This window comes from Vidua chalybeata, chromosome 8 (genome assembly GCF_026979565.1).
Source record: "Vidua chalybeata isolate OUT-0048 chromosome 8, bVidCha1 merged haplotype, whole genome shotgun sequence".
Lineage (NCBI taxonomy): Eukaryota > Metazoa > Chordata > Aves > Passeriformes > Viduidae > Vidua > Vidua chalybeata.
In genome coordinates, this window is record NC_071537.1 from 13,765,786 (window position 1) to 13,793,648 (window position 27,863).

General features: G+C 40.8%; 1 protein-coding gene across 5 annotated transcripts in view; it reads right to left on the reverse strand.

The window, feature by feature from the left end:
- ARMH3 (armadillo like helical domain containing 3) overlaps positions 1-27,863 on the reverse strand; it is a 123,538-nt gene that overhangs the window by 56,197 nt on the left and 39,478 nt on the right. For 4 of the 5 annotated variants that reach the window (XM_053948560.1, XM_053948559.1, XM_053948563.1 and 1 more), the window contains exons 21-23: positions 15,189-15,271; positions 14,569-14,695; positions 11,900-11,975 (exon numbers count right to left, since the gene is read on the reverse strand). In XM_053948560.1, the coding sequence (XP_053804535.1) occupies positions 11,900-11,975; positions 14,569-14,695; positions 15,189-15,271 (286 nt within the window). Of the gene's footprint in view, positions 1-9,551; positions 9,678-11,899; positions 11,976-14,568; positions 14,696-15,188; positions 15,272-27,863 lie in introns of those variants that run through there. The other variant, XM_053948564.1, reaches the window with a different exon arrangement.

Sequence of the window (27,863 nt, forward strand, 5' to 3'; positions counted from 1 at the left end):
CCTGTCCCCATCCAAGTTTATCTTTCTATAAGATGAATTTGAAGGCCTCCTCTCTTCCTAGGAAAGGAAAATACTTAACAGAAAGCCTATCTTCCTGTGTAGACGGCATTATTTTTCTTCTGCCTGACTGATCATGAAGATTAGCAGGCTGAAAGCAATCAAAGCACACATCCTCCAAGTGCCCTTGGCCCAAACTGATTCATCTCCAAACACAGCAAATACTTTAAAAATAAAAAAGTGTGAGCAGAGAAAAGGGCCCTAAGAACACTCAGTACAGTTAAGTCTTATCAGGGACTGCTAAATTTTACTGAAACATATGTGATAACATTTCATCTAGAAAGCACACAAAATTCACTCAAATAAGGCTACTGGCCATGTATAAACAAAAGCTTGCAAGAGACATACAACTTCTGCCAATGCCTTCCTACCCTGCTGTCACTCCAAATCAATTCAAAGGACAAATTTCTTCACAGTAGTGACAGGGTGAGACCAATGGCTGGCTGTTTTCAGTCCTCTTCCAACTTAATTTCCCTTATGCTGCACTCAGACTGAAGGCATGAATATAAAGCAGCCCCATGATAAATCAAAGTTAAATATGTAGTCCTGGAGATAGAGTACAATTTAAAAAAAAAAGAAAAAAAATCCCTAAGCTATGGTCTAGACCAAGTTCAGTTAGTGTCATCTCATTCCAGAAACAGTTAATGCAAAGCTTATATTAAACTGATTATGAGAAAACACTGCTTTACTCCACTATCAAAAAAGCATGGGGAAAAAACTTATTAAACCAAAATTAATCAAAACAAGGATTTTTGTACTCCCAGGGGTGAAGAAGAAGACCCCGCACCGCAAAAAAAATGTCTAAAGTAGAGAAAAACTCCTTATGGCTAAGCCTTTAAACTCCTCTGACCTGAACCCAAGTGCATGGAATTGTTCCCTGATGCCTTCCTGCTATATAACATCATACTAAGACCAATACCACATTAAAACGACGGCAAGGGCAGGCACAATTCATTTAACAATTAATCCAACCTAACTATCATTTTCACTTGTCATTAGCTGCCTCTCAAATGCCCTCAATCCCATATAAGCATAGCCTCTTCCTTTAAATGCACACACACAGGGGAATGTGCCATTATGGGCATTATTCAAAGCAGTGCTTTCCATGCCTGTCATCAACCGCAGCATTAATCACACTGAGAACAGTTTCTCCTCACAAATGAGTGAGTTGTGTAGCTGGATCTCATCAGCAGGATCCAATTTAATGGTAAGATCACAGACAGCAGACAATACTGGGCATCTGCAACAACACATACAGCAAGTTCTCTAGTTTTTACCCTTTAAAAATCTTTCAGGGAAATAGATGCCAAGCACCTACTGATTTAAGTAAGTGCCCTACACTGCACATCTAGCAGACAGGTCCAGAGTTAACTCAGAGCACAAGACACTCCAGGAAAACAAGCTTTCTTGCTTCTTTTACCATTTGACCATGCAGTGAAGAGACTGCTTTCTAAAGTCAAATGGCTTAGGTTAAAAAGGACCTTGGCAGGTTGCATGGTCCAACTTTGTACCCAGCACTGGGCCAGTTAACTCACAGCTATGTTCAGGCAAAGTATGAACAAGTCCCAAGGATGGAGATTGTACTGAGCTACTTGGTGCAGTTTGGGATCACTCATTCTGAGAAGAGCCTCCTTTATTGCAATCTGACTAACTTTATTTCCCAGTCAAACATCAGATCCTGGACACCCTTGTTCTGGGACTCTTCATTTCTGACATTAGCTCATGCTAAGAGTAAAAGTCACCAAACAAGGAAGAAAAATAGGTAGTACAGTCTGCTCCCTCAGCAAGGCTCAACATATCACACGTGGGCTTAACCTCAAAGTAACCACAGCTTTCAAACCAAGGAATCAAGAACAACGTATGGCAGACCTATTGCTTTCTAAGTTTACAAGGAAATGTCTGCCCCAGACAAGCTCATCTCAAACATCATAAAAAATTTATGTAAAGCTCAGATTTCAAAGCAAACAGTGTTGCAAAATTACAAGGAGAACAATAAATAATTAGAAAAAATTGTAAGCAAAAGCAACTGGCCTTCATTCATGTACACTGCTTTGCTTAATGACCTCTCTGTAAAGTCTTTGTGATACACCATGAAGGACATTATATGAAGTATATCATATTCACACCCCTCTGTCAGCAGCAAGAGTTTTACATTAATTAAAACAATACACAACTACACAATCTTCCAGCAGAAGAATGCAGTTTAAAATTCCTCATCCAAAATGTGTGCAACATCACGTGTGTTTAGAATAAAAGGCATTTATCCTGCCTTCAAAGCACTTACCAGACACATTTTGTATAGTGGATTGCAGTATTTTTTTTACACTACCCAAAGCCACCACTGAAATTCAATGTTCTAAAGTTTGAAATCATCCTTCCCTTGGCCACAAAGGTTGCATTACTTCCCATCCCACACAGACTCAAAAACTTTCCATAATCCAATTAATGAGAAGAAAAATGTCACTGTAATTAACACACAAAGTGATGACCTAATTAATCACTAAAGCAGCAACATGAAAAAGCTTCAGGCTTTCAAAGTTTTCTAGCAAAGTCAGGCAAAAGGATTGCCAGGGAGCTTTTAAGGTCATTCTACTTCTGGTCACCCTGAAAATAAGATGCTTTTGAGACCATGCTTTTATATTCTATCAAACAGGACTCTACTGCAGTGAGATGCCTTCAAGAAGTTAGTGATCTCCTGCTTCAGACTCCCGAGCCAGTAACACCCAAGTTCCCACTTTTTGGGCCCACAGTACTATTGTCTCAAGCCCAGTGCTTAAGGCAAAGCTTGAGGCAATGATTATGTTGATATTAACAGCAAGGACTGCTTGCAAAAACCACCCTGCACTATACCAGCACAAGCAAGAGAACGTGTGTTCTGGAAAGCATCACATCTGTGACCACTGTTGACTCTGGACATAATCGTAACAAACACTTGGTAGCATTTCAGCTTAAAACTAGTTTAACAGGTCAATGCTGCTAAGAGAGACTGTCCTGCTGTCCCTAACACAGAGCTGTTTGCACCTCCACCCTCTACAGGCTGACACAACCAGTCACATATGTGTATCCAATGAAGGCTTGAGAGCAGAGCCACGTTAAAACACATTGTTTTGTCCTTTTTTGTCCTGCCTACTGAGTCTTATCCTGAGTCAGGTCCCCTGTCTCCTCCTTTACATTGCTCCTTTAAATTGCTACTGCTTGAGCATTATGCCATCATTTTCTGAGTTTTCTTCTAGCTGCAAGGGTTACAAAAAAAATTTAAAGACTACATAGAGTAGAATAAAAGGCTGCATTCTAGGATTCTCAAGCAGTCAATTTCATTCAGGCCACCAGAAACTCTGATGTTATCTTAGAGATTCTATCTGGACTCAGAGATATTAGAGCACAGAGATTTCACATTTGGAAGGTGGGGCAGAGGAAGGGGGGAGTGTAGTATGTGGAAATCACACTCACTCAAGTTCTGTTTTTCCCCTCCTCTCCAAGCAGCATCTTGCTTTCCTGGGAGTTGCAAAGTCAGCCCCTTTGCAGCCTTGATTTATGTGAGTGATTTTGCACTGCCTCGTCTGAAGAAGTATGGCACCAGGCAAGAAATTGGTTTTTATTTTGCTTGACAAATAGGGTTTGACAACCTATTGGCAGGGTAAGACAACTTTTTCTACCTTCATGGCTAGAGCTCCTTAAAAAACCCAACACTTTAACTTTAAAAGCTGGAATGAGTGTTTATTTTAAAGAACTAAGTCTTAGAAACAAGATGTCTTCCTCTCACAGTTCCCTCAGAACTGAGCTCCAGATTCTGGTGCAATCTGGAGTGCACCAGAAAAAAAAAAAAAAAAAAACAAAAACAAAAAAAAAAAAAAAAACAAAAAAAAAAAAAAAAAAAACAAAAACAAAAAAAACCACAAAAACAGACTGCAGTTCTGCAGTCATGCTAACAATGTATTATCCTGGGTATCAGTTCAAGACAAGGTAGGTACTTCATTACCTTAATGAGCAGATGTACTTAATGAGTGGGTACTTTGTCAGTTTAGTCCTAATGGAAGATTAGAAGAATAGGGCATTTACATTCCTAGAGCAAACCCAAATTTTAGGCTCCCCACTAGTATAAGATAATCAGAAATACATGTTACTGGCTTTTGAAAAGCTTTTCTCTAAGTACACATCCCACAGCCCAGACTTTCAGAGGGAATAATAATTCTGACTGCTGCTGTGAGCAACAGATTTCTTTCAAACAGAAAGAGCAAAACAGCATTATACTACATCACTTTTCAAGGGAAAAAGGTGTTATTTAAGCTCACAATGATTTTTACATTGTTTGGGTTATGAAGAAAGTTGCTTAATGTTCTTTCTCCACTGAAGCGAATCTTGAAAGCCAGATTTGAGACCAGCAGAGATCAGAGTCCCTTATATTTACCCAAAGAATAAAACCAGCATGGATGAAGTTGCGACAAGCTATAAACAGCTGTTTCAAACTGTGCTTCAATCATGTTCCAGTAGAGCCAGTTCTTGGGGCCAAAAGAATCTGGTTGCTTCCTGGCTGCAATAGAGCTACCAACAAAGACATTGACTGCAAGGTTGAAATCTATCAATTAGGAACTGAACTCATGCCAGCCACAGTACGAGAGAAATAATGAAGATTGTTCTCATAAACAGGAGGAAACAATACAACAATTCAGAGAGAGAAACAGAAGAGCTCTCAGGATTTTGAGCTTCAACAAAAAAACCAAGATGTTTACAAGTCTGCATGCTAGGTTTGCAGCACCTGCTTTAATGCATTACTGAGCTCAGACATAACTTGCCTGTAGTCCAGCACTGGGATGCAAGACCAAAATATCTGCAAATGGCATAGAAAAATAACTTCTGACCAATAAATACTATGCCCACTTCTGAAATAAACTAGAAGTACTCCCCATGCTGACATATACTCTCCACTACTTTGATGTGTCTACAGAGAAAGGTATTTGGCAAGCAAAACAAAAAACAATTTCTTGCCTGGTGCCACACTTCTTCAGACCAGGCCGTGCACAGTCACTCCCATAAATCAAACAAGAGACCACAATTGCACTGAGAAGTCTCTGACTTCTCTCCTCTACTGTTTTCCCAAAGCTTCACACCTCAAATTAATCGGCACAAAAGCTGAAATTATGTGCCAACATCACACTTCCAAGGCTGCATACACAGCTTTCAAAAAAATAAAAATTGCTTGCAGGTTAACTAAATTCACCTTGTAAGCCTAAAATCTGCACCCATGAGTCTGCAGAGATCTGCAGACAGCAACTCCCTATTCACAGAGTAGTTGGATTTGACAAAGAACAAATGAAATCTGGCTTCTAATACATTTGCAATGGAGGCAACATTTCTCACCAAACTGGTCAGTAGCTTAGAGATCCTGCCTAACTTTGCAAATCTTTCACATTTCAAGAGAGAAATGTTTCCAATAAAATGTCCAGAAGGACAAAAGCTCACGAGTGGGCAAACTGCATCGAGATGTTTACCTTACAAGGATCACATGAACTAAGAGACCTGCTGAACTTCAGAAGAGGCAGCCAAGCAGTGGCTGCTCTGCAGAGGAGTTTCCTTTCCACCCAGCAAACAATCCTCCTTTGTACACAGGGCTCACCTCCACAGCAAACCCTACAGAGCAGCTGAAGTACAGAAGTGGATCCTGCTCCCAGGCCCCTCTTGAAGGCCAGCCTCTCACCTTTGAGATACAAGGAAAGGAGATGAAAGCTGCTGATACAATTGCAGACCTTGGAAAAAAGCTACGAAAGCCAGTTAAGCGAGACTACAGTCCTAGGAATAAATCACTTCAAGATCCTCCCTACCCCAATCCAAAAAGCCTTGTTTACTTTCAGGATGAAATTTTAGAGCAAAAGTAATCTCTGCAGAATGGCATCCAAATGCACTGAAGAAAGCAAGCCATGGCTACGGTATCTCAGACAGAGGCATTCTTTGCCATACAAACATTTTTGCTTAAAATAAGCATCAGCTCCAGAAACTGTAAGTCATCACAGAAAGAAGTAAACAACAAAGAAATCAATCCTTTTGAAAACCTACTGAAAACAGAAGTTCATTAAAGAGAAAACAGGCTTGATGTTGGCAGAGTCCCTTCATGACCGAAACGGAAGTAACTGGCAGAAAGAGGGAAGGTGACTTGCCTGACTTGCCAAATTGTGGTGCTGTGTTTGTGGAACTGGTCATACAATGCCACTCAACGAACAGATTTGCTCTCTGGATTTGGGCCAGTGGCAGAGACAACATTTAATTAAGCCACTGCACAAATGATAAAGAATGAAAGAAAATTATAGCAGAATGAAATTGGCTATGGCTCTATAAAAGAAACACTCCAAGATGAATCAGCTCGTAAATAAAGAGCAATAACTGAAAACTAACATTCCTGCCTTGAGAAAAAAATCAGATAATGTACAATAAATGAAGCACTGAAGTTACACAACTAGATGATAGCCTTAAATACTAATAAAAATAACAGAAACATGGGTTAGACTGCTGTGAAAAGATGAAACATTGCAACCCAAAATAGGAATACTTCTTTCCTTCTTTTTAGATTCTTCTGTTAATATGTTGCTAGTCAAAGGTTTTTCCCTTTCAATCTGCCTGCTTCTTCTGTTCAGGTGCCAGTTAATGCCAGAACCTGTTCACATCAAGATCTGCTGCTCCTAGCAAAGGAACTTTCTCTACCACAATACTGCAAGGTCGCATGAAAAACAAGCAGTGGTAGCAGGTGAACTCTGAGTGACCACTATAACTCTGCTATAACTACTGTGGCATTTCAGGAGCTGTTCTGCTGGGCCAAAGTCCCTATGCAGCCAGAAAAGCATGCAACAAGAAACACATGAAATTACAAGAAGAGACTGCTAGTTTTGCTACTTCTATGAGGAGTGACCACAGATCACTAAAAAAGAACCAGAACAAAGCCAGAATCCTCACCTAAAATCTGCTTACAGATTTTCAGCATTAGAATTTTTTCAGGCTACCATGCTACCACCCAAAAATTGCAGTGAACTAATTCTTCAAATAGCTTGGCTACATACACTTCAGAAGTTTTCTTACATCATTTTAATAAGAAGTTGACCCATAATCTTGTCAAACTTGTGTTACAATTTAAAAGTACTGATAAAATACATTTCCGAGTTTCTCTTTGGGCCTTGTTGCTTTTTTCTTATTAAAAAAAAAATAATTGTTGACTGTCTTGCACTATCCTGTGATCTGAGCTCAGTCAGGCTGATTAGCAGTGATAGCATGTCAGAGGTCATTACCATTAAGCACACCTCAGTGAACACTTCAATGGAGTTGTTATTCCACCAGTGTAGTCCTCACAGGTAGTTTTAAGAATTGCAGGCAATGAACTCCAGATCACTGTGGGCTGTAACCTGCATGCCTGAGCACACTCTGGGGCTCTGCACTGGCTGGCCCTGAGCAGCTCCACATGGTCCCACAGTCCCAGGGGACTCATCCATTGCAACCATGCTGCTGGAAGAAGTAACACCTGAGCATCTATAGCCAACCCTTTTGGTTCATCTGGGAGAAGCTGGAAACAAGAAAGTGCTTGGTATTTTCAGCTCAGAGATTAAGGCTTTAATAAGCCCATTGCCAAAGGAAACATGTCTGTGTGTGTGTTCTGTATGTAAATAAATATATATAATTTAAGTGTATATATATGTCTATGTCTCTCTATATATATATTATATATGTTTTTATATACACATAGACATCCATATATGGATATTCACATTTATATAGGTGCACATACCTAGAATGTTCATACAGATATCTGTATTTTAATATATATGCACATAGATTTTCTTGACCATTTATTTTCATAAACAGGCTTTAAGCTTGTTCTCCCATTTTCACTCTGATTCATATTGGCAAGAAATGTGTTTGTATGTCTATTAGTCTGTACAGAGCGGGAAGGAAGAGAGTGTGTGTGTACAGACATAAACACATATTTTGCACACAGTCTCAGCTGACTGTAATCCATAGGTCACCACCTACACCACAAATACAGATGCATTTCTCTATCAGCAGGTTCACTTTCACATATCCTGCATAAAAGCCATTGCAACATGACTAGGTCAGCAGCATTTTGGTCTTCTCTCCCCTTAAACAAATGCTAAATTCCTTGCAGTCTGGTGGAACAATCCTGAAGGTACTAGGTGGACTGTTTGCAGTCACCCCCTTTCTAAAAAATATCTGAATGGAGCCTTCTCCTCCGTCGAGGTTTTCATTAAGTGCAGTTCTGTGAGTGCTGGTAATTTGTCAGGAGCTATAGCTTCAGGGCCAGGATGAAAAGTTCCTACAACAAACAAGCACAGTCCAATTTGGCCTAACTAAAATTGCAAATGTTCCTTCAGAGTGCTCCTATGTAGACTGGTACCAAGCATAATCATTTTATACACATCCACGCAATGCTCCGAGTGCTCCTCCCAAATCCCCAGTCTCTCCTTTACAATCCCAAAAGCAGCCCTGGGAGAAGCAGCACCTTCCATTCAAGGAAAAAGCATCACACCGGGTGGCTCAAGTGGAACAAAAGTAGCTGCAAAATGGAAGAGTGAATGAAAGCACACAAGCAAGGATTGCAGCATATGCTACAACAGCACAGAAAACACTTAAAAAAAATCCTATCGCCCAGTTCCATGTTACAAACTTAGTCTCTGTTTTTCAAAGGTGTTTCAGTGAGAAAAATAAAATTACTTTAAAAATTATGATGGGGCTGAATTTCAGACAAGGGAGAAACTCAGCCTATTAATCATTGAGTTAATCTATTTATTCACCTTGGAAAAATCCTGATTAGGAGAAAGTCTATTAAAAGAATACAGGGATTTGCCTTCCTCACTGAATAGTCAATCAGAAAATGCCCCTTTGAACCCTGCATTAATAAAATTCTCATTAAATGCAAACCTGCACAATGTTATCTTGAAGAGGCTCATTAGTTTAAAAAAAAAAACTTGTCTCAAAATGTGTTTATTTCCTCAGAGGTGAGAAGGTGAGTTTTCAAACCACCAACTGCTGCACCTTCCTGTTTCAACCTCATCAGTGCTGCAGCTATATCTTGCAGTCTATGATATCTCAATTATTTATGAAAACCACAGAGACAAATCCACAGACAGAAATTAAAATGACTATTATGAGATAGGACAGCAATCAGAATCACTCATCCTGGTTTGGTATGTAAGATTTTCAGACAGATAAGGATATTATTATTCTTTCTTCTTCAATTTTTCATTTTCTTTGGGTTGGACAGAAATTACAAATTATCTGTAGAAAGGAGAGAAGGCAGGAATAGCCTCCCTATCTCTTAATATACAAAAAGAATATTCATGACTGCTTTTTTGACTGGAGTAAGGACAATGAAATTCAAATAATCAACAACAAAACTCAGACTGTCTACTGGAGAATTTTTAGTCCAACTGAAAGGTACTGTTCATACCATAATAGGACACACAAAGCGGGATCTTTCAGCGGCTGAGTTTAAAGAAGAACATGTCTAAGAGTCTCTAGGCATTACTCATCCTGTCTATTTAAGCAATTCATCAGCAGAGCTCATCAGTCCAGCACTGTGGGGTACAAGCAGGACTGTTTCGGTGTCTCCTCAACAGCTACTCCTGTAACACAAATGCATTGCAGCCTTGAAACATTGTAAACAACTCACCACTCCTCTCCCGGCAGAAATGCACATAAAATTGTACACTAGGATTTAAGACACTTGTTAAAGCCCACTGTATGCATGCACAGGCAGATGCCTTTACGTTTCTAAAACCCACTAAAAGCCCTAGGATAAGGAAATTGCAATGTTTATTTATTTTTAAATAGCTTGTGTAATGAGACCAAGATATAAACCAAAGCATGACTTTGCACTGCACAGTTACAGCAAAAAGCAGGTAATCACTGCTCATAAAAACTTTACAGAACGATGAAGCAAGGTGAGGAAAAAATCCAGTGTGGATTTCTCCAAATTAATTTCCTTCATGGCAAAAGCATCCAAATGAGACACAGTACACTAAGACCCCTCTAAAGGAAAACCAAAGGGGCACAAACAAACAGGAAACCCAGATTATAGGGAGCTGAGCCAGCTTTTAGTCCCAGTCATGACTTTGAACCATCACACTGTCAAACACCTTCACAAAAGCACACTACCTTTGGACTTCTCTGGCTGCTCTGAAATCTATTCAGCTAAAGAACCCTTCAAACACAGTGTTTTTACCACCAGAAGACAAAACTCTCCCTTCCTTCCTTTTTTGAGAGCAAGGAAATGGGTAAATCAAACAGACTAACTTCTCAGAACTCTAACTCTCAAGGCCTTGAATCATCTGTAATTTAGACCTTTACTGATTTCACTGAATGAAAAGCAGTCATTCATGAAATTTCAACATAGATGAGCAGTTGGGTGGAGCAGAGGAAAGCTACCAGAAGTCCAGAAGAGAAACAGACTAGAGAATTCACTGATTTCAGACATCACCACATTCTGAACACATCTGATACAGGTTGTCCTTGAAGGCATATCATGTTCATACCATAACAGGACACACAAAGTGGGTTTTTTGCCGGTTTTTTGGTTGCATCTTGTCTCAACTGCATGCTGATCTTCACAAAAAGCAGTTGCAAAGCCAACAGGAAAAAAGCCCATGCAAAGTCTTGGTTCCACAAACCAGGGGTGAACACAAACTCTCTGTGATCACTTGGTTTTGCTCTCTTCCAAGGGTAGACTTCTCGTGCTGGTTATACAGAGCATTCCCAGAGCAGGCACTTTGTGTCACATTAAGTGACATTAGTCAACAGCCATCTGTTCTGCTGCTTCACTCCAAGTGCACTATCTACCCACACATGTTCACATACATCTGTTTAAAAAACTCAAAAATAAGGATAGCAGCAAAATAAGTCTAGGATCATATATGATGTTATCAAGCTTACAGACCTTTAAGGTGTTTTACAGACATGTAAGATGTATATTGACTTGAAAAATGCCCTCAGCGAGTTTGTCTTACACAATGTCTTTTGTAGCGAGGAAAACAATGAGTAGTAGCAATGCAAGATTACTGAGCTACTTGGTGTTGCACAGACACCAAGTGTCGGGGGTGACTAGGGAAGCGATGTACAGATTTTTTTTCAGTGTAAGTACTTTTATATGTTATGGTTTGTTTACAAGCCAGAGCTAAGAAGTAAATTTTCCCTCTCAACATTCCTCCATTTTCCAATCGCTCATATCCATGGTCCTCTTGCCCAGTACCCAACTTGGTCAGTAGTAGCTGCTTTAGGGGCCAGAAAAATTAATTATTGCCATTGTGAAAGAATTCATACCTAGATTTCCTTAGCCTTACAAATAAAGCATAACTTCTCCCCTTCTGCCTTGAACAGGAAGTGGAGGTTTAAGAGAACATTGAAATGTCCTTAAATAATCAGTTTTAAACACACAAAAATCTTGCAATGTTAGGAAGCCTCAAATCTTCTTATTACAGCAGGCTTACAGTCCCCTTCATAGCTTTGTGGAATTGCTATAGAATTACACAACAGAAATCCAATAGGTTCACAACTGCTCTGCCAGCACAGCGTTATTCTCTACTGTATAACTTCTCCCAAGAATGATATGAAGATTAATTCATTACAGTTTGTGCTATGCTTTGAAAGCACTTAGTCTACAGAAGAGCTGTATTAGGGGACAATCAAACCCTGGTGATCATTCCTTTATGCCTTAGAGCAACAACTTAGCCCAACAAGTAGAACAAATGCAAAATGAAATTCATTGAAACAAATGTCTAACTGTCATGATAAAATGTAGTCACACAGGAAGTGAGAAACTTTAAAAGAGTAATTAACTTCTACTCCTTACCTAATATTGACTAATGCATGGGTCACCTTGCTTGCAGGCTCTTTCCATTGACCAGCATTGGTAGACAGCCTTAGAACTGAAAGGAGAAGACAGTTAACAGTGCTGGCACAGAATTGGCAATTTCATAATTCAAAACAGGAAAAAAAAAATCTGCCATCTTTGGCAAGATGGCAATCCAGGAACCACATCAAAACAAAGGTCATCTTTGAGAATCTGTGATCCAGGTAGAAGTACCCTTCAAAGCCCATCTAAGAAACATAAGGAACATGGAAGGGGTGAGCAGAACAGAATAATGACTTGAACCAGAGGGGATGGAAGAACCTGGATCCTCCAAACTGCTTTCACCACCACATACACAGTGCATTTTCCCCAAAAACAGAGAAACATCCCAAGCCTAGAACAGCTCTTATTCCACACACAGCTGTTCTCCAGCTCCCGCTAACACACGGTTCCATCTGAACTGGACTACACACTGCAGTTAAAACCCTCTCCAGCAATGAAGAATTCTTTACATGCCCATTTATCCAGAGCTGTAGAGAGGAATTACACACCAGCGTAAAGAAAAAAACGCTGCCTGTAGGAAGAAGGGTGGTGTTCTCTTGCACAGATGGTCTCTGACAGTCTTAAGAGCAGATCTGAAAACATTCTGCAACAGGAAGAACTTCTAGGGAATCCAATTCATTTTTGCCAGAGTACCAAAAATATTTATTTAGGTCAAAATATGTAGTGTTTTTATGGTGGCAGTTACTTGAACAACTCTTGGTAAGCATCAAAACAATAACAGATCCTGTAGCAGATGTTTTGATTAATTTCCATTTTGCCTGAACAAAGGGAATTTTCTATGAATTTGTACATACAGGGTTTTCTGGATGTTAGACTCCACAAGAAAGGTTCACCCTCAATTTAGAAGTGAAGGAACAGCTCACCATCCAAATTTAGGATCATCCAGAAACATGGATTCTACAAGTGAATGCTTAAGCACAGTGGCTGCAATACTTATGCCTATAATTGAAGGACAGAAGCTTGCAGTCCTGCAGATCTGCATAAAGTTCAGTTTTAGAACAAGAGAAAAAAAAAAAAACAAGTCAATTAGATTCCAACTCCACTCCCAATATGGAAAGTTTCAACCACATTAACAGAAAAACTAAAGGATCGAGTAGCTTTCTCATCTGTGCTAATAAATACCCCAAGACTAGGGGACAGAAGGGTCACTGTAATCAGCTTGAGATGGTGCTACCTTCTCACTTTCTATTCTACCATTACATGTCATCTGCAGAAAAAAAGTTGTCATCTCTGAGTAACACTGTTTTGTCAAACAGTAGGTACTATACTAGAATATCTGAAGTAATATATTCAATCCAGGCATCTGCAAGAGCAATTCAACGAGGTTTACTTTACATAGGAGGATGGCAAACATGTGAGAAATTGTTTAAGCAGCTCAGTTGTGCCTTTTGCAACCCAACTGAGGAAGTATTTGAGTGCATTATTCTTCTACTCCACTTACCTTAAGCTTCTATAGGGGATGGGTTTGCAAAAAATATTACCTAGTTAAAGCACCTCATCTTACTAGTTGCAATTCTTGGGAGTAGAAAATGGGTTAGCAAAAAATCTTTTGCACTCAGAGGGCACAAAAATGGCCAAGCCATCCCTTATGCAACAGCTGAAAACTGTGGGAAATTTATACAAAAGGGCAGTTTGTTTCTGCTTGCAGTTACAGGGGGTAGTCAGCTACTTTCATTTAGGTGAGCATGTCCCTCTCCCATGTCAGAAGAGGGCTGTGGCCAACTGTCTGCCCTTTAACTCTCCTTATACACTTACATTAATTCCTGGGTTCGTTGGGTGATCACACTGAGAAGGGAGCAGAGGGTGAAGGAATGAAAGGTCCTTTTGGAATGAAGCAAACAAAGAACACAGCTATATTCCTTTTTTCACAGCTTCAAGTATGCAGCATACCAGTGCTGCTGCAGCTACCCTGGGCTGCAGGTGCCAGTGTATAACAGTGACTGATTATGTCTCCATGCATTCCTTGCTTTCCTTTGTTCCTCTGCCCTGCTGGGTGTCACTTGGCTCCCTTCCCTCTCTCTTGAAAGATGGCAGCTTCTCCCTGTTTTGCCAGGGGGCACATTCTTCAGTCCAGCGATTCACTTGTCACTGCAAGCAGGTTTGTGAGGGCTGTTTTCTTGGTTGCTTTGGCAATGAGTGAAGTAGATGTGATTTGTCTAGCACAGCAAGCTTCTTGCTGCAAGTTTCTCAAATTCTTTTCCAAATTCTTATTTGCATTCAGTGTTTCTCTATGCTGGGTGGTTCTGCAGCATGTACCTGCTTCTTGACTTGAAATTGTAAAATGTAACAGAGGAAAACTACACAAAATGCATTAAATACCACATACACCGTTGTGACAAATTTATATTTCCAACATTAAGTGACAGAGGGAGGGTCAAGGAGCCTGTTCGTATTTTTTTGTGACATTAAAAAAAAACTTATCCTTTTAATAAGTTTATCCCTCTCTCAATTCTTAATTTACCAACATGCCTTAGTACACAAAACATGTTCACCCAGCACAGCACACATCAGTAGCAGGTAGACAGGAAACACTTGACACAAACATCCCTCTTCCATCCGCCTCACTTCCAGGCAGCAGCAGTCCTGACGAGTCAGGAGGTACTCACCCATAGAATAAAGGTTGTCAAAATTCTGGTGCATGCGAATGATTTCATAATACAGCTCATCATAGCTGCTGGGAGTGGGCAGAAATGTGTCTCCGTAAGTGATGAACATGTTGAACAGGTTCACAACCTATACAAGTGAAAAGAAGTTGCAACAGGAACATTTATCCCAAATCTATTCTGCAACAGAAGCAGTACACATTGTGTCCAAAACCTTCAAAGGAACAGCTTGCAGTTGCAGCAGGTTTTCCTTATAGTACCAAAGAGACAGACAAGAAGCTTAAATACTGTTTTATCTAGAAACACATGTTTCTATTTTTTATACAAAGGACCACAGAACAAAAAAAAAAAAAAAAAAAAAAAAAATCTGGAAAATTAAACTAGGCCTTTCCTCACACAGACTTCTTTATTTCAATAAGCCAACCCTATAGTGAGTCAAAGCACTGCCCCTTTCCAAACACCTAATGAATCCAACCACGATATTCCTCTGCTTCATGGCCTTGTTCTGACATCTCCTTAACAGGCCAGAAGTCCTTTCTGGAGTCCTTTCAGCATTACAATTCCTTCCTAATATTAATTCACAATAAAATTAAGAGTATTTGTGCAAGGGTAAAGATGCTCACCATAAGAGCAAGGGTGAAGATGTTGTGCTTGGCCAGCAACACAGTCTCATTAGACATGAGGAACTTCAACAAGTTGATCAAAGCTAGGAGAAAATAATAAGTATTTTTTAAATACTGTAAAAAGCAAAGCCATTCTCAACAAGTCACTTATATACAGATGCATTTACATTATCTAATGTAAATTTAACTAAATGCCAGCTATTCACCTCAGAAATATATCCATTTATATGTAGGGTTTGGCGGTGCTTTTTGTTGCTAAAATACCCTGCCAAACAGCTAAGTGACAGCCATTTTGCCTTCCTACATTTATTCTCCTTCACTGACTTCCCAATCAAATCTACTCAGGCTCAAGGTATGTCTCTTCTTAACTCAGTCAGTGCAAGATTTTTCTATCTGCTAGATCCTGGAGCGAGCTTTGGGGTTGGAGAATCCAACTGTCTCGTTTCTGCTTCATATATCACCAAGATGATGTATGCACAGTCAGCCCCAAACTGTCACTCTTGTTGATACACACAGTTATAAAAAATAAAAAAGGTAAGAAAACCCCCACAGCACAGCTTTTCTGTAGCTCTGTGTCAGTGCTGCTGCACTGGTAAAAAGAAGGATGTAGTGCTTTATTGTGTCAGTTATCTGGGGCTGTGCCATAAAGATTACAGATCTGGTTCACACTTGTCTTAAATAATAAAACAACAAAAGCTTCTGCTGTAACCACCCAGTATCAGTTAGTAGCAGTGGTAATTAACAAAAAGGTTGGCTAAAAATGCTTTAATCAAACAGACTTTACAATAAACAACTGCATTCCGGCACTTGAATAAAATGTAAAGTTTCTTATCTTCTTTTTTTTCCCTAGTTGTTGAAATTTTCAGAAAACTAGTTTCTTCTGCATTATAGCTGTTCAGAAGTGAAAGCTGATGCCTGACTAGAAGAGGTTCTTAATGTACTCTCTGCTCTGAAGTCAACACATTTCAAGACTTAAAACATCTGAATTAAGAAATCCTGAAAAGTCAACGTTGGAAGACTGTACACATCTTTTTAAAAAAGTTTCTTAATTGTCTACTAATTAGTAACTTCATCCAACAGAACAATACCAGGCATTACTCCTGTTTCTTACAGGCACAAGTAGAACTTGTTAATCCATTTTTCCCTCACCATTACACAAGTGTCACACACTATCCAGTAACTGGTGAGAAAATAAACTGTGGTTTGGGATAACTCCACAGTGAATGCAGAAAAGACTGTTCAGCCTAAGGTACAGCCTATGAAAGAAGAAGAGACAAAGCACAGGGAACAGGAATGAGGTATGGGCAGAATTTAGATACTCATCCTCTTCAAGATTACAAAGTATTCACAAAAGGTAAAATCAAAAAACCTACAGCAAAACCATGTGAACACACCAGTCAGATCTTGAATTAAACAAAACTGCCCAATTCCAAATGCAGTCCTGCAACCTCTACTTTACAATAGTACAAGTTCACCATGAGTATCACAAGTTTGTACATGCACACCAAAAGGGAAGCCTGCAGCCCCAAGGTGGGTATTTACTTATCACAGGCAGAAGCTACTTCCATCTAATCTTCCAGCAGGTGGCTGATGATGAACTGAAAACCAGCAATGAACAAAATTCTCTGCAAACTCCAGACAAGCAAGCGATGTATCTTTCAGAGCCACTCCAGGATTAACCATCAGCAATAGCATTTCTCCCTTCCATGTCAGCAGCTCACCTCATGAAGCAGATACATTAACACCTTTTCAATCCAGTCACATAACTCTCCATACCATCATCACCCCATCATCAGACAAATTCCATCAGCCAAAACCAGAGCCTGGATTCCACAATAACACAGCTCTGAAAATACCCCTGTCAGTTATTTTCCTGCAAAACAAACACTTCAAAACAAAGTAGCAGGTACAGATGGGCTCTCCACCGGAGCAAAGATCCAGCTAAAAACAGGTTGCCAAGGTAACCAAACCTCCACAGCACAAGAGTCTCCCGCAGTCAGTGCCTTGGACTGCAGACAGCTGCCCTGCATCTCTGTCACAGCAGCTCATTGGCCATTTCTCCATCTCGTGGTTACAAGCTTGGTTTTACCTCCTTCCCAGCGACAAAGTCCACAGGGCCACAGCTCACAACCAGGGGCTGCTGTTCAATTACCAGCAGCTTGGGTTTGTGGAAGCAAAGTAGCAGAGCTCTGGATTTCCTATGACAAGTGGTGAGAAGCCTCATCTTCATTTCTTTGCCTCTTACTCTCCCACAAGAGCCCTGCTGAATGGCCTTTGTCAGCAGGTCACGGCATAGCATGACAAGAAGCCACCACCGAACATCCAAAAACAGTGAACATGAAAGCTGTCCGTGATGAGGAGAAACTATTTTTAAAAGAACAAGTGTATTTGTTCAGAGCACAAGCACCTACTAAATGACGAGAACAAGCACTCTACAACTGCTCGCTGCAGTACTTCTCATAGACCACCCTGAAGCACTTGTAGTGCTCTATATTGGTGACAACACTTGAAGGAGAACTTTGTCTGTTCTATCCCCAAGTTTGTTTCAACCATTGTGATGAATCTATGTTTAATTTTCCTGTGTTAGTTAGAAAGAAGACAAGAGATTACCTCTGCTTGAAATCAGTATTTATACCTGAATTGCACTGAATCATAGCCTACTCAAAACTATCTGTGCTGTTCCTTCCCTAAGAACTAGAAAGGGGGGGGGGGACATGCTTCACATGAAGAAGAAACTGAGTGCTGGGCTAAGAGCCTGGTCAGAAGAACTAACCCATCAAAGGTTTACAGTCACTGTGTGCCCTGCACTGAAAAATTTATCAACTGTTAGGAAACCACACATTCCTAAAAAAGTTGCAGTGTTCCTTATTGGGATATACACTACATCAATGCTAAAGGAGCAACCAATCTTTTTCCATGCTAGCACATTCTGCAGCAGCCTCTACTCAAGTGTCTCTAAGGACCACAAACACTGTGGAACCTTTAAACCCCTTTGCCGTGTCCCTGTAGTTGTTTGTAAGGCAGACCCTGCACTGAAAATTAGGACAGTTATGCCCTGAAGTTTTCAGAACTAGCAACTTTTAGATCTGGCTTCATATGCCTTCAGCAACAATTACACACACAAAATAAACCTTTAGAGGAAAGTCCAACTGACTGAACACCCCTCTGCCCTTGAGCTCCAGCAGAGCACTGATGGCTCTATTCCTAAACAATCTGAAGCCAAACCAGATGTGCCACATTTTCCCTGCTGCAATCAACTGTTTGCCTCTCACACCCCACCTGCGGGCTGCCCTCTCATACTAGCCAACAAATTATCTTTTTTTTTTTTCCCCAGTAGAGGAGCAATTCAGTCTCCCAGCTGCACAGGCATACACAAATGTGTTCCTTGCTTGGGCTCAGCCACCTTATCCCAAATTATGCTCCAGGATTTAACAGCAATGGATGGTTTGGGTATGAGATCTATTTCAACATTAACTGGAAAACAGCACCATTTTTGCAGTACCCTCTAGAGCCTTTTTTTCCTCCCTGTTCTTGGCATTCATTAGCAGGACCTGAAACACCCACTGTGGTGAGTCTTGAACATCCATAATTTCACAATACAACAGTGTCAGTAGGACTTCTTTAGTAATAAAGGGAGAAGGCTGTAACTAAACAAGCAGCCACCAGTATGTTCATGTAAGTGACCTGAGCTGAGCACATGGGCTACGCTTCTTAAATCAACAAGAAGAGAACACAGCTTTGGACACCTATGTTCAGAGCCTCAAACCCAAGCAGACAAGCATGCTGAGTGGACACAGAGCCATGTGACAGGCTGTATGTGAAAAGTGGTATATAGCAGGTTGGCTCTTGGACAATTTTCTCTCCAAAGGATTATTATAGCAAAAGGATGAAAAGTGACATCATACATATCCTCCCTACTTTTTAAACTGAAATGACTACAGTGAAAGAACCTCTTAGCTCTTTTGCTGCACAGCTGCTTTTGAAGACACTTTCCCTTATCAGCTTCTGTAGCCACTCTGTCTGCTAAGGAGCAACAGTACACGCCTGCTCAGTTATTTGCTGCCCTCCCTCAAGCCAGTCCTCTGTGAGCAGACTGTGGGCAGCCACCATCTCTCCTTTTCTTCTACCAGGAAGGAGGTAATTCCTGTTACAGTTGCCCTTCACTCTCTCCTTCCCCTATTCCTATTCACATAGCAGACTTACCTTCTCTCCTTGTAAGCCTTATTTCAAACAGAAGTATATTCAGCCCCAGGTGAATTTGGATTCACACAAAGTTTGGTTTTTTTTTATTTTTTTATTTAGTGTCTCAGTGTTCTCTGTTTGGATCATGTGTAATGTGTAATGCAACAGGACCATGGAGGTAGGCCAAGAGAAAATGGGGGGAAAAAAGTAGTAGTATTATCCCCTGGGCAAGTCAGAATGTAGCACAGACTCTGCCAGGAGCATCAGAAGGCTCTGATGTGTTATTGCACAATGAAGCAGAAGAGAAAAGCTCTGAAACACTCATCAATGAGAACTCGGATGGGTTGAGCACAGCACGGAGGCCTCTGTCACTGTATCTGCTGTGCTTACAGGTCAAGAATCTTCTAATGGTACATATAATGGCCCTCAAGAAAGGAGCAAGGGAGAGAGAGATGTGAGGGCTCCTCAGCTGCAGTATAACATCCATTAACAGGATCCAGTGCTCTATTAAAAGTCTCCAATTTTCTACCCTTCAACTTTCAGGGCACACAGGGAAGAACAGTGACTTTCCCCTTCCCTCTAGAAGTTACCATTGAACCAACAGTGTATTCAATGTCCTCTTCCAGTGTCTCAAATCACAACCCCCTTAGAAGGATCCCCACCCATCTATCACTAGAAGGCAGCTGATCATGACATCTGGGCAACACGTCCATGCTGCAGAGAAGTCATCTGCCTACAAGTGCTTCACAGCAGCACAGTAACCACCCTGCACCTCCTACAGCCACCCTGTTCACATGTAGATACTGCCAAGACAAGGTCCACACTACTCACTGTAGCACAAGGAAAGCCAGATCTGGTTAAGGCCTAGTGCAACTAAGGCTGCAACTAAGAATAGAGTGGATTAGATTCTTCAGGAAGCAGCACTGGTCTTTCTGTGCTTCAGTTCTTCCAACATACAAGAGAAAACAGGAGCATTCTGTCTGCAACAGCACTGGAAGTATAAATAGAGCAACACCACGAGCCCTGGCTGTACCCGGCCAGATCAAAGGTCCACCTACACTTAATGTTCTGTCTCTAAATGGTCTACATCAAACACTTGGCCAAAACAATAGGCCAAACAATGCTTTCTAATATGTTCTTCCAGATTCTAAAATTCAGCATGAGTCCCCTACATGAGAGGAAATTACAGAACAGAATGAGAAAAAAGCAGATTCTCACAACATGACAATACCATAACCACAGACGAGTCCACTCTCTTGTTCCTGACTGGAAGTCACAAGGGCTAAGCTAGGATGTAACCATACAGCCCACTGTGCAGCTATGAGGAGAAGAGACCCCAGAACAGAGTAATCACCTCTAGAAAAACGCTATACCTGAAAGGTAATTCAGATTTAGGGAAGCAAAAGGCTCAAATATGACATTCTGAGATGACCTAAGTGTTAGGAAGGGGCAGATCTGGCCACATTCAGCTTTGGCAGGCACTCAGAAGAACAGTGATCAAAACAAACTCTGCAGGAGATAAGAATGTACAGATTGGGTTTGACAGGAAAGAACCAACAGAGGTATTTTCCAGATAGAGTTGTAGGAATAGGAATCCTGTCAGAGAAATAGTTACATTGCTATTACTAACTAACACACCAGAACTCCCTGAGGCACAAACTATCCCAGCACCCTTGGACAAGTGAAGCAATTACTCAAGGACAGCACTTGCAGCTTCCTGTCAATCAACCACAGCACTAAAACAAAAGACTCTTGCACCAATGCTGCAGCCCCATCTCAGGGGAGCAGAGGAAGCAATAAAAGCTCTGTCAACATCCCAAGTCAACATGCTCCAGCTCCTTCCCCCTGCTCCCTGCTGTAACAACCACCTGCCTGGACACTCCTCTACCCTCCCTCTTGCTGCCACAGGCAGTGCTGAGTTCCTCCTCCCAGCCACCACAGCTCTGTGGCAAAAAGCAGCTGGCAACTGGCAGGCTCCCCATCACCAGCACTCTACAGCTGTCCTCTCTTTTCCCCATGACTCGCTCTCAAGGGTACATCCATGAAAGCAGGCTGTTTTCTTAATGAGAATCAACAGCTTGCCAGAGGGCTGGAGCACATGCTGGCACAAGCCATCACTCCCAGGATCAGTCGAGCAGGCTACTTCACTTCCAACCCTTCACTCTCTTTATATAGCCCCCATCCCTGGTACTCACTGTTCCCACCTAAATGGAGCCAACAGTGTGAAATTGCAAGCTTAATGGAAATGCTGATTGCTGATGCCAGAGCAATGCTGCTAGATGGCAATCCAGTAAGCAATAAGAAATAACAGTGACAACTTCCAACTTCGGCTAAAGCTGAGATGAACAATATGCTTTTTTCTTACAAATAAATAAATAATTTTTTATAAAAAAGCACACACCCACAAGCTTCATCCCTCTTTAGAGGAAAGGGCAGTACTGAGCTCAATTCTGTTTTATCTGACAGTGTAGGTTCACACTGTTAAACAGTAGTCTTGGGAGTTAACGTTGCACATTTTTGCCTCAGGTTTTAAAACAGAAAAGGAGGCAAATCTGGAGAAAGAGAAAAAATATTGTGTGAGAACATGGAAAGACTGCAAGGTAAGGAACCCAGGAGTGATGCTGCTTGAACACAAAAAGGGGCACAGGATAAATGACTGCATTCTGAGTGCCGCAATCCCCCCTGCAGATAAAGAAACAGCTTTGAACAGCGACTGTAACACTTCTATCATCAATGGGACCATTTCCCAGGAGAAATTATCACACTATTTCCACTAGGTCACTGTGATCTGCAAACTGTTAGTGATCCACAATCAAGTTCTCCAGTATTTGCTAGCTTTATTTAAAACATGAGGGAGCAACATATCTGGATGAGACCTGCCAGGCTGAGGCAGGATGACCAAAAGGTTGCCAGACTTTTATCCATGCAAATGACTAAACTCCATTTGTGCTTATCTGAGCAAGGCTATGTTGAGAAATTCCCACCCTCATCTCACACCAGGTGATCAGTAACAGCCACAACTATTCTTTTTCTGTTCACTAGCTATCAAGGTCAAACTCTTTCTCATCAGTATTAAAATATGTCAACATAAAGTAAAGGTAAACTAGAATTAAGTAAAAGCAGATGCTTCCTAAAAATGACCCATATAGGGAATTTAGAACATCCTCCTTTACAAGAAAGCCACTGAGTTTCTGCATTTCTTACACTATCTTCTTTAAGAGTTTAATACCAGGGCATTTCACTAAATGCCCTGGAGTGTTCCCATGAAAATATTCTAGCTTTGGTTGAAGGAGGTAATGTGGAAAGGTGAGCATGACATTGTCCCACCAGCTGAGAATGACAGCAGAATACTACAAGCAGACATTTGCAGTCTTCTTCTGACCTTCCCATCTTGCTGCCTGTGAGTAAGCTTTCTAAGATGGGACTGGAGTTTTCTTTGGGGTAACATGGAGTTCTGCCAGGAGTACAAATTAAACAAATCAATGAATATCAACCCACAACACACACCACAACTATAAACAAAAATTATTTCATAAAACCATCTTTCAATTTCAATCCTTTCCTGAATTCCTTCAGAATGATAGATATATCATACTGTGAAATGGATGACAGGATTAACAACAGCATTCCTGAACCCAGCTTGGGCCAACACAGTACCACATACCACAAGCACCAACACTCCTATAATAAAGAAAACAGGACCCCCTAAGGGCTGCAGACTCCTGGTATATATTCCATGGCACACAACAGTTACAGCCTTTAGTTTGTGTGAGAAACTAAGTAATTTGCTAATTGACCAAGCAGCACTATGGTCGTCCAAACTCTTATGGCATCTAGTGACCAGGAACTTTGCCACTGAACTCAACTGTCTAGTACACCAGTGTGTGAATCCTGTCTCCACAAGAGCTGCAAGATGATAAGCTTCCCATGATAAGCTTCCCTTGCCAGATAGCTGCTGCAGAAAGTGACAGTGACAGCCGGATTAGAGATGGAGTGAAAATACAACATCACCTGATTTCCAGTCTGTTCAGCAACATAAATCAGAGGGTTGAGGCAGACCTGATCAACAGTTGTAGAACCACAACTGACACAGCTAATACACTCTCAGTAATCAACATTTCAGTCACAAAATAATAAAGCAAAGTGATTGAGCCATACAATTTTAAATATGTACTGCATAAGGGCAGTATTATATATACTTTCACTATATACTGAAAGTCTGGGGGGAGATTCTCTCTCATAAAAAAATTGCTTCTTTATTTGAAAATCTTCCACAGAGGAACCTTTCACATTTTTAGTATGCACCCAAAAAATTTTTGAATGCAGTACTATCCTTGTTATAAATACAGAACCTGACAAAAAGATCTGAAGAGTGTACAAAAAGGGGAAAAAAAAGTGTATTTTGTCTAGTAGCATTGTAGAAGTCTGCTTTGATAACCCTAACATGAAAAAGGAGAAAAATTAACTTCTTGATGGTGCTACGTATTTGAAGCACCCTTATTTTAACAGTGCATTCTGCATCTACCAAATTAACTAAATTACCAGATAAGGAACTACAGCCTTATCTTAAAACAATTTGAAAACTGATCCTCAACACTTACTAATAGCAGTACTCACTGTTAATCCTACTTTGCATTCAACTACCCCAATAAATAGCTATTTCACCATTAATATAATTCAGATTTTTTAGGCTCTACTCTTGCTATTAGAAGTCTTTATTAGTATTGCTTTTCTGTTTCTTTAAACACAGCTTTTGCTTAAAGCAAACCATAGCAACTGCAAAGAAGTTACCTGCATCCCCTAAGCTCAGCGTGAATTGCTCAAGCATTGCTAATTTTGAAGTGGGAGGAGTTGAAGAAATGAGGTCTTTTTATATAAAAAGCTTAAGTGACTCATGAAAACTCTTCTGGCATAGCTCATACATGCTTGACAGCAACAACAACACATACAGCATTGTCCATCATTCAAGTGCTGTACAAACCAGCCCAAGAACATTTGGCATAACAGGCTGTTTCTGAGACCAGTGAACTGGCTGTTCCCAAGTTTCCTAAATGGCTCTAGGAAGTACCTTACACTTGACATTCAATTAATCAATGTTTAAATAGAATAAGGTACCTGGCATAACAGTCCAGGAGACTTCCAGTTGGCCAAAATGTCTGCAAGCAAACAGGTCAATAGAGTCCACTTAGAGTTTCTGACCTTGGCCAAATTTCCAGGCTAATACCATCAATGGTACATTGTCAGTGGTGAAAAACCTGAAGATTTTCTTTAGCACTCATAGGGAAGAGCTGCACACTAACCACTGGTGGAACAGAAGTGAACAGACTGCTGAAAAGGGCTACTAAAAAGAACTAAGATCAACAGATATTTCTTGATCTGAATGTCTGCTCTACCTAGCAGTAAATGCCTTTGCCAATCACTTTCATAGGTTAAGCAGATTACAGTTGCTTTTCACTCTCCAGCCCTCTTTTTAAGATGTTCCAGAATTTTGCTCCACTAGTAATCTGATATTTATTTTCACACTGCTTTTCGCTAGAACCAGCTTCTACACACTACTGTTGCCACCCCCAGATTTTCCTTTCTGTCAGTCCTGTTTCCAGCTCTCAAATCCCTGCATCTTTCTCTGTCACCTAAACATTCTTGGTCATCTGGTTAGTACAGCCAGAGATTTATACTGCTTTGAGTGCCACTGCCCTGGTCCCTTAACTTAATGTGAAAAAATTATTCTAATAGAGAAGCTCAGGCTGGATCACATCCAAAGACTGTAACAATATTGTTCTTCTTCAAGCTCAAATGTTGCAGAGGAAAGTTCAACAGAAATAAAATCATATGGAAACAATGTGCCAAATAGTGGCATATCCAAAAAAGTATAAAGTATTACAGACTGCATAAACAGCATGATACGCGTCCTGAGAGATGCCAAAGCACCTGGCTCCACTGCTTTTCTCTGCCATCACTGCAAATTAAAATCAAACAGAATAAATGCAGAAGCTCTCTAAGTGCTTCTGGCCTTCCATACTGAAGACAAAGCATCCACAAAGGAAGAGCATCAGTCCATCAGATGACACCCAAGTGGCGTTCCTTAATTAGAGATTAGCTAACATTAGAACTGGCAAGTGAACAGAAGGCTCCATACACAGCTACTGCTTCCACCTCCAACCTTTATCTCAGCTCCTCCGCACCCGATACCGACCACCTACCCCCAGTTGTCCCTTTGTCTTCTCCCACTCAGTTTTCTGCCTGAAAAAACTCTCCTCCTTTTATGTGCCAGGTAGAACTCTCTCTATTTCTTTCAATACTTCCTTACACAAATTCCCTCCAGCTGCTTTGTTCCACTCAGCTCTGTTGGGGGGCCTCCACTGCTATTATCCACACTGCACCACAGGGACATTGCTTAAGTCATCACACACTTTGTCATTCCAGAAGACAAGTGTGGGCTTGAAGAGCTTCTGTAAAGCACACCTGATGGGGCAACCTGGTATCTCAGACCTTACAGTGAATAGCTGCTCCCTTTTAGCTGTTCATCCAGCAGTGATAGCTAATTCTTCAATCCAAAATAAAAGCCTGATGGTCATATGAGAGACAAAAATTATTTCAGAAGTCTTGTGCTCTGGTTTGGAATTGTATGTCACATAGATCAAGACCACAGAAAGAGACATTCTTTCACATCAAAGGCAGCAGCATTCTGGGTAATCAAAGAGCAGCCTTGACAGGGTAAGAGTTAAGTATGAAACAGATCTCAAGACAGGGCAGGCAATTAGCATTTATTCTGCAACTTAAATAGCATTCTAGAAGCACACCTGGAGCAGCCAGGACCTGCCCTTTTACAGGTGTATGCACCATTTCACCCAGGGTCTTCCAGCCTGCATAAACCACTTAAGCAGCTACAGAAGAATCTCTTTCTCTTGACCTCAACATCCTATTAAAAAAAAATAATAATTTTGAAACATTCTATGGTAGTTTACTCCCAGAAGAGGATCACCTAAAATACACAAAAATCTATCGTAAGCATGGAGCCTTTCAGCTGCATCAGATGTGCCAATGTTTCAGTTCCTTCACAGAAACCTGACCAACCCAAGTGTTTTTATATTACTGCTTTGCTTTCAAAGCATGTGCAGTACTTAATACTTCTGAGGCACTTTATGTTTCCAAAGGTCTATATAAACACCACCTAATTCGAGACAGCTAACAAGAATATCCCAAGATGCTGAATCTCAGTGTGTAGTGAGTATGTTAATTTTTTTCTCCTTCCCTAAAAGAGGGAAAGTTAAGGATTTAAAGATGCCTATGAGTGTGCTCCCTGAACTGTGGAACAATATTTTCAAGCAAAAGGTGCTATATTTCCAACTTCAATTCTGCCAATGCATAGAAAAGACCCAGGCCAGCCTGGCCAAATAGAAATGGCTCTGGTTCACTGTAACTGCTGGAAGATATCACACACATTGTCAGATGCAATTTCCATTCACAACAGACATCCACATTGTACACACTCATCTCCTGAACTGGCACTACACTACAGCCGTGCCTCTAGGGGCTCTATTCTGAGGAAAACTGAAAAGGAACTGCTAATCCCTTAATTAGAGGCACCCACTTCACCTTCTGCAGGGATCATTTAGAAAGTCTGAATGGGCCACATGTCACACAAGGTGAAAATTCAGTAACTGAAAATGACTCAGGTTGTTGGTTCACTTCTCAGTAGCTACATCTCAGCTGGGCAAGGCTACTGAAGGGAAGTACTCAGTGCCAATTGAGAACAGCTTCACAAACCACTGATCACTGCCTCTTTCAAAAGCCATCCTCTCAAATTTCTGATGGGAGTTGCATTACACCAGGCAAGTCGCTGATCCTAGGTCTCAAGCACAGCTCCAGGAGTACACAATTAGGGCCTGTTCCCTTGAATTTTCATAAAGCTCTTGTTTAAGCCACAACAGCAAGGGGATTAACTGTACTTTCCTGGCTGAGCTACTTCACTGCTTGCTAGGTAAGAACTGAAGCACAAACCATATCCACCAAAGACGCCTGTTAGGTCTCATCATCCATTCTGCTACTCCCTTCCCCAGACCTCCCACACAATGACTGCATCATGTAAGAGTCCTACAAAGCTGTCCACTAGATTATGTCAGACTCCACAATACTTATTTTTCTATCTTGGGATGTAAGTGGCATGAACCAGATTATCTACCATCAACTCAAAGGTCAGAGTTAAAAGCCTCTCTTCCCTCACACTGACATTTCAAGGCTGCTCTCCAGGAGCTGTATACACTATTCTGTGTGTGAGCATCTCTTGCAGTAAAAGGAAAAGCAAGGTCCATCTCCCTTTACCCAAGAGCCTACCTCCTTTCTATTCACAAAGATCTGAGAGAGAAACACTACTCCATAAAACATTACTCCATTTTCTCCAATCAAGTAAAGAGAGATTCAGGTAATGGAACAGAAAAACAAAGATATTTGGATACCATAGTGAGCACGGAAGACAAGAAAGTAAATTAGCTA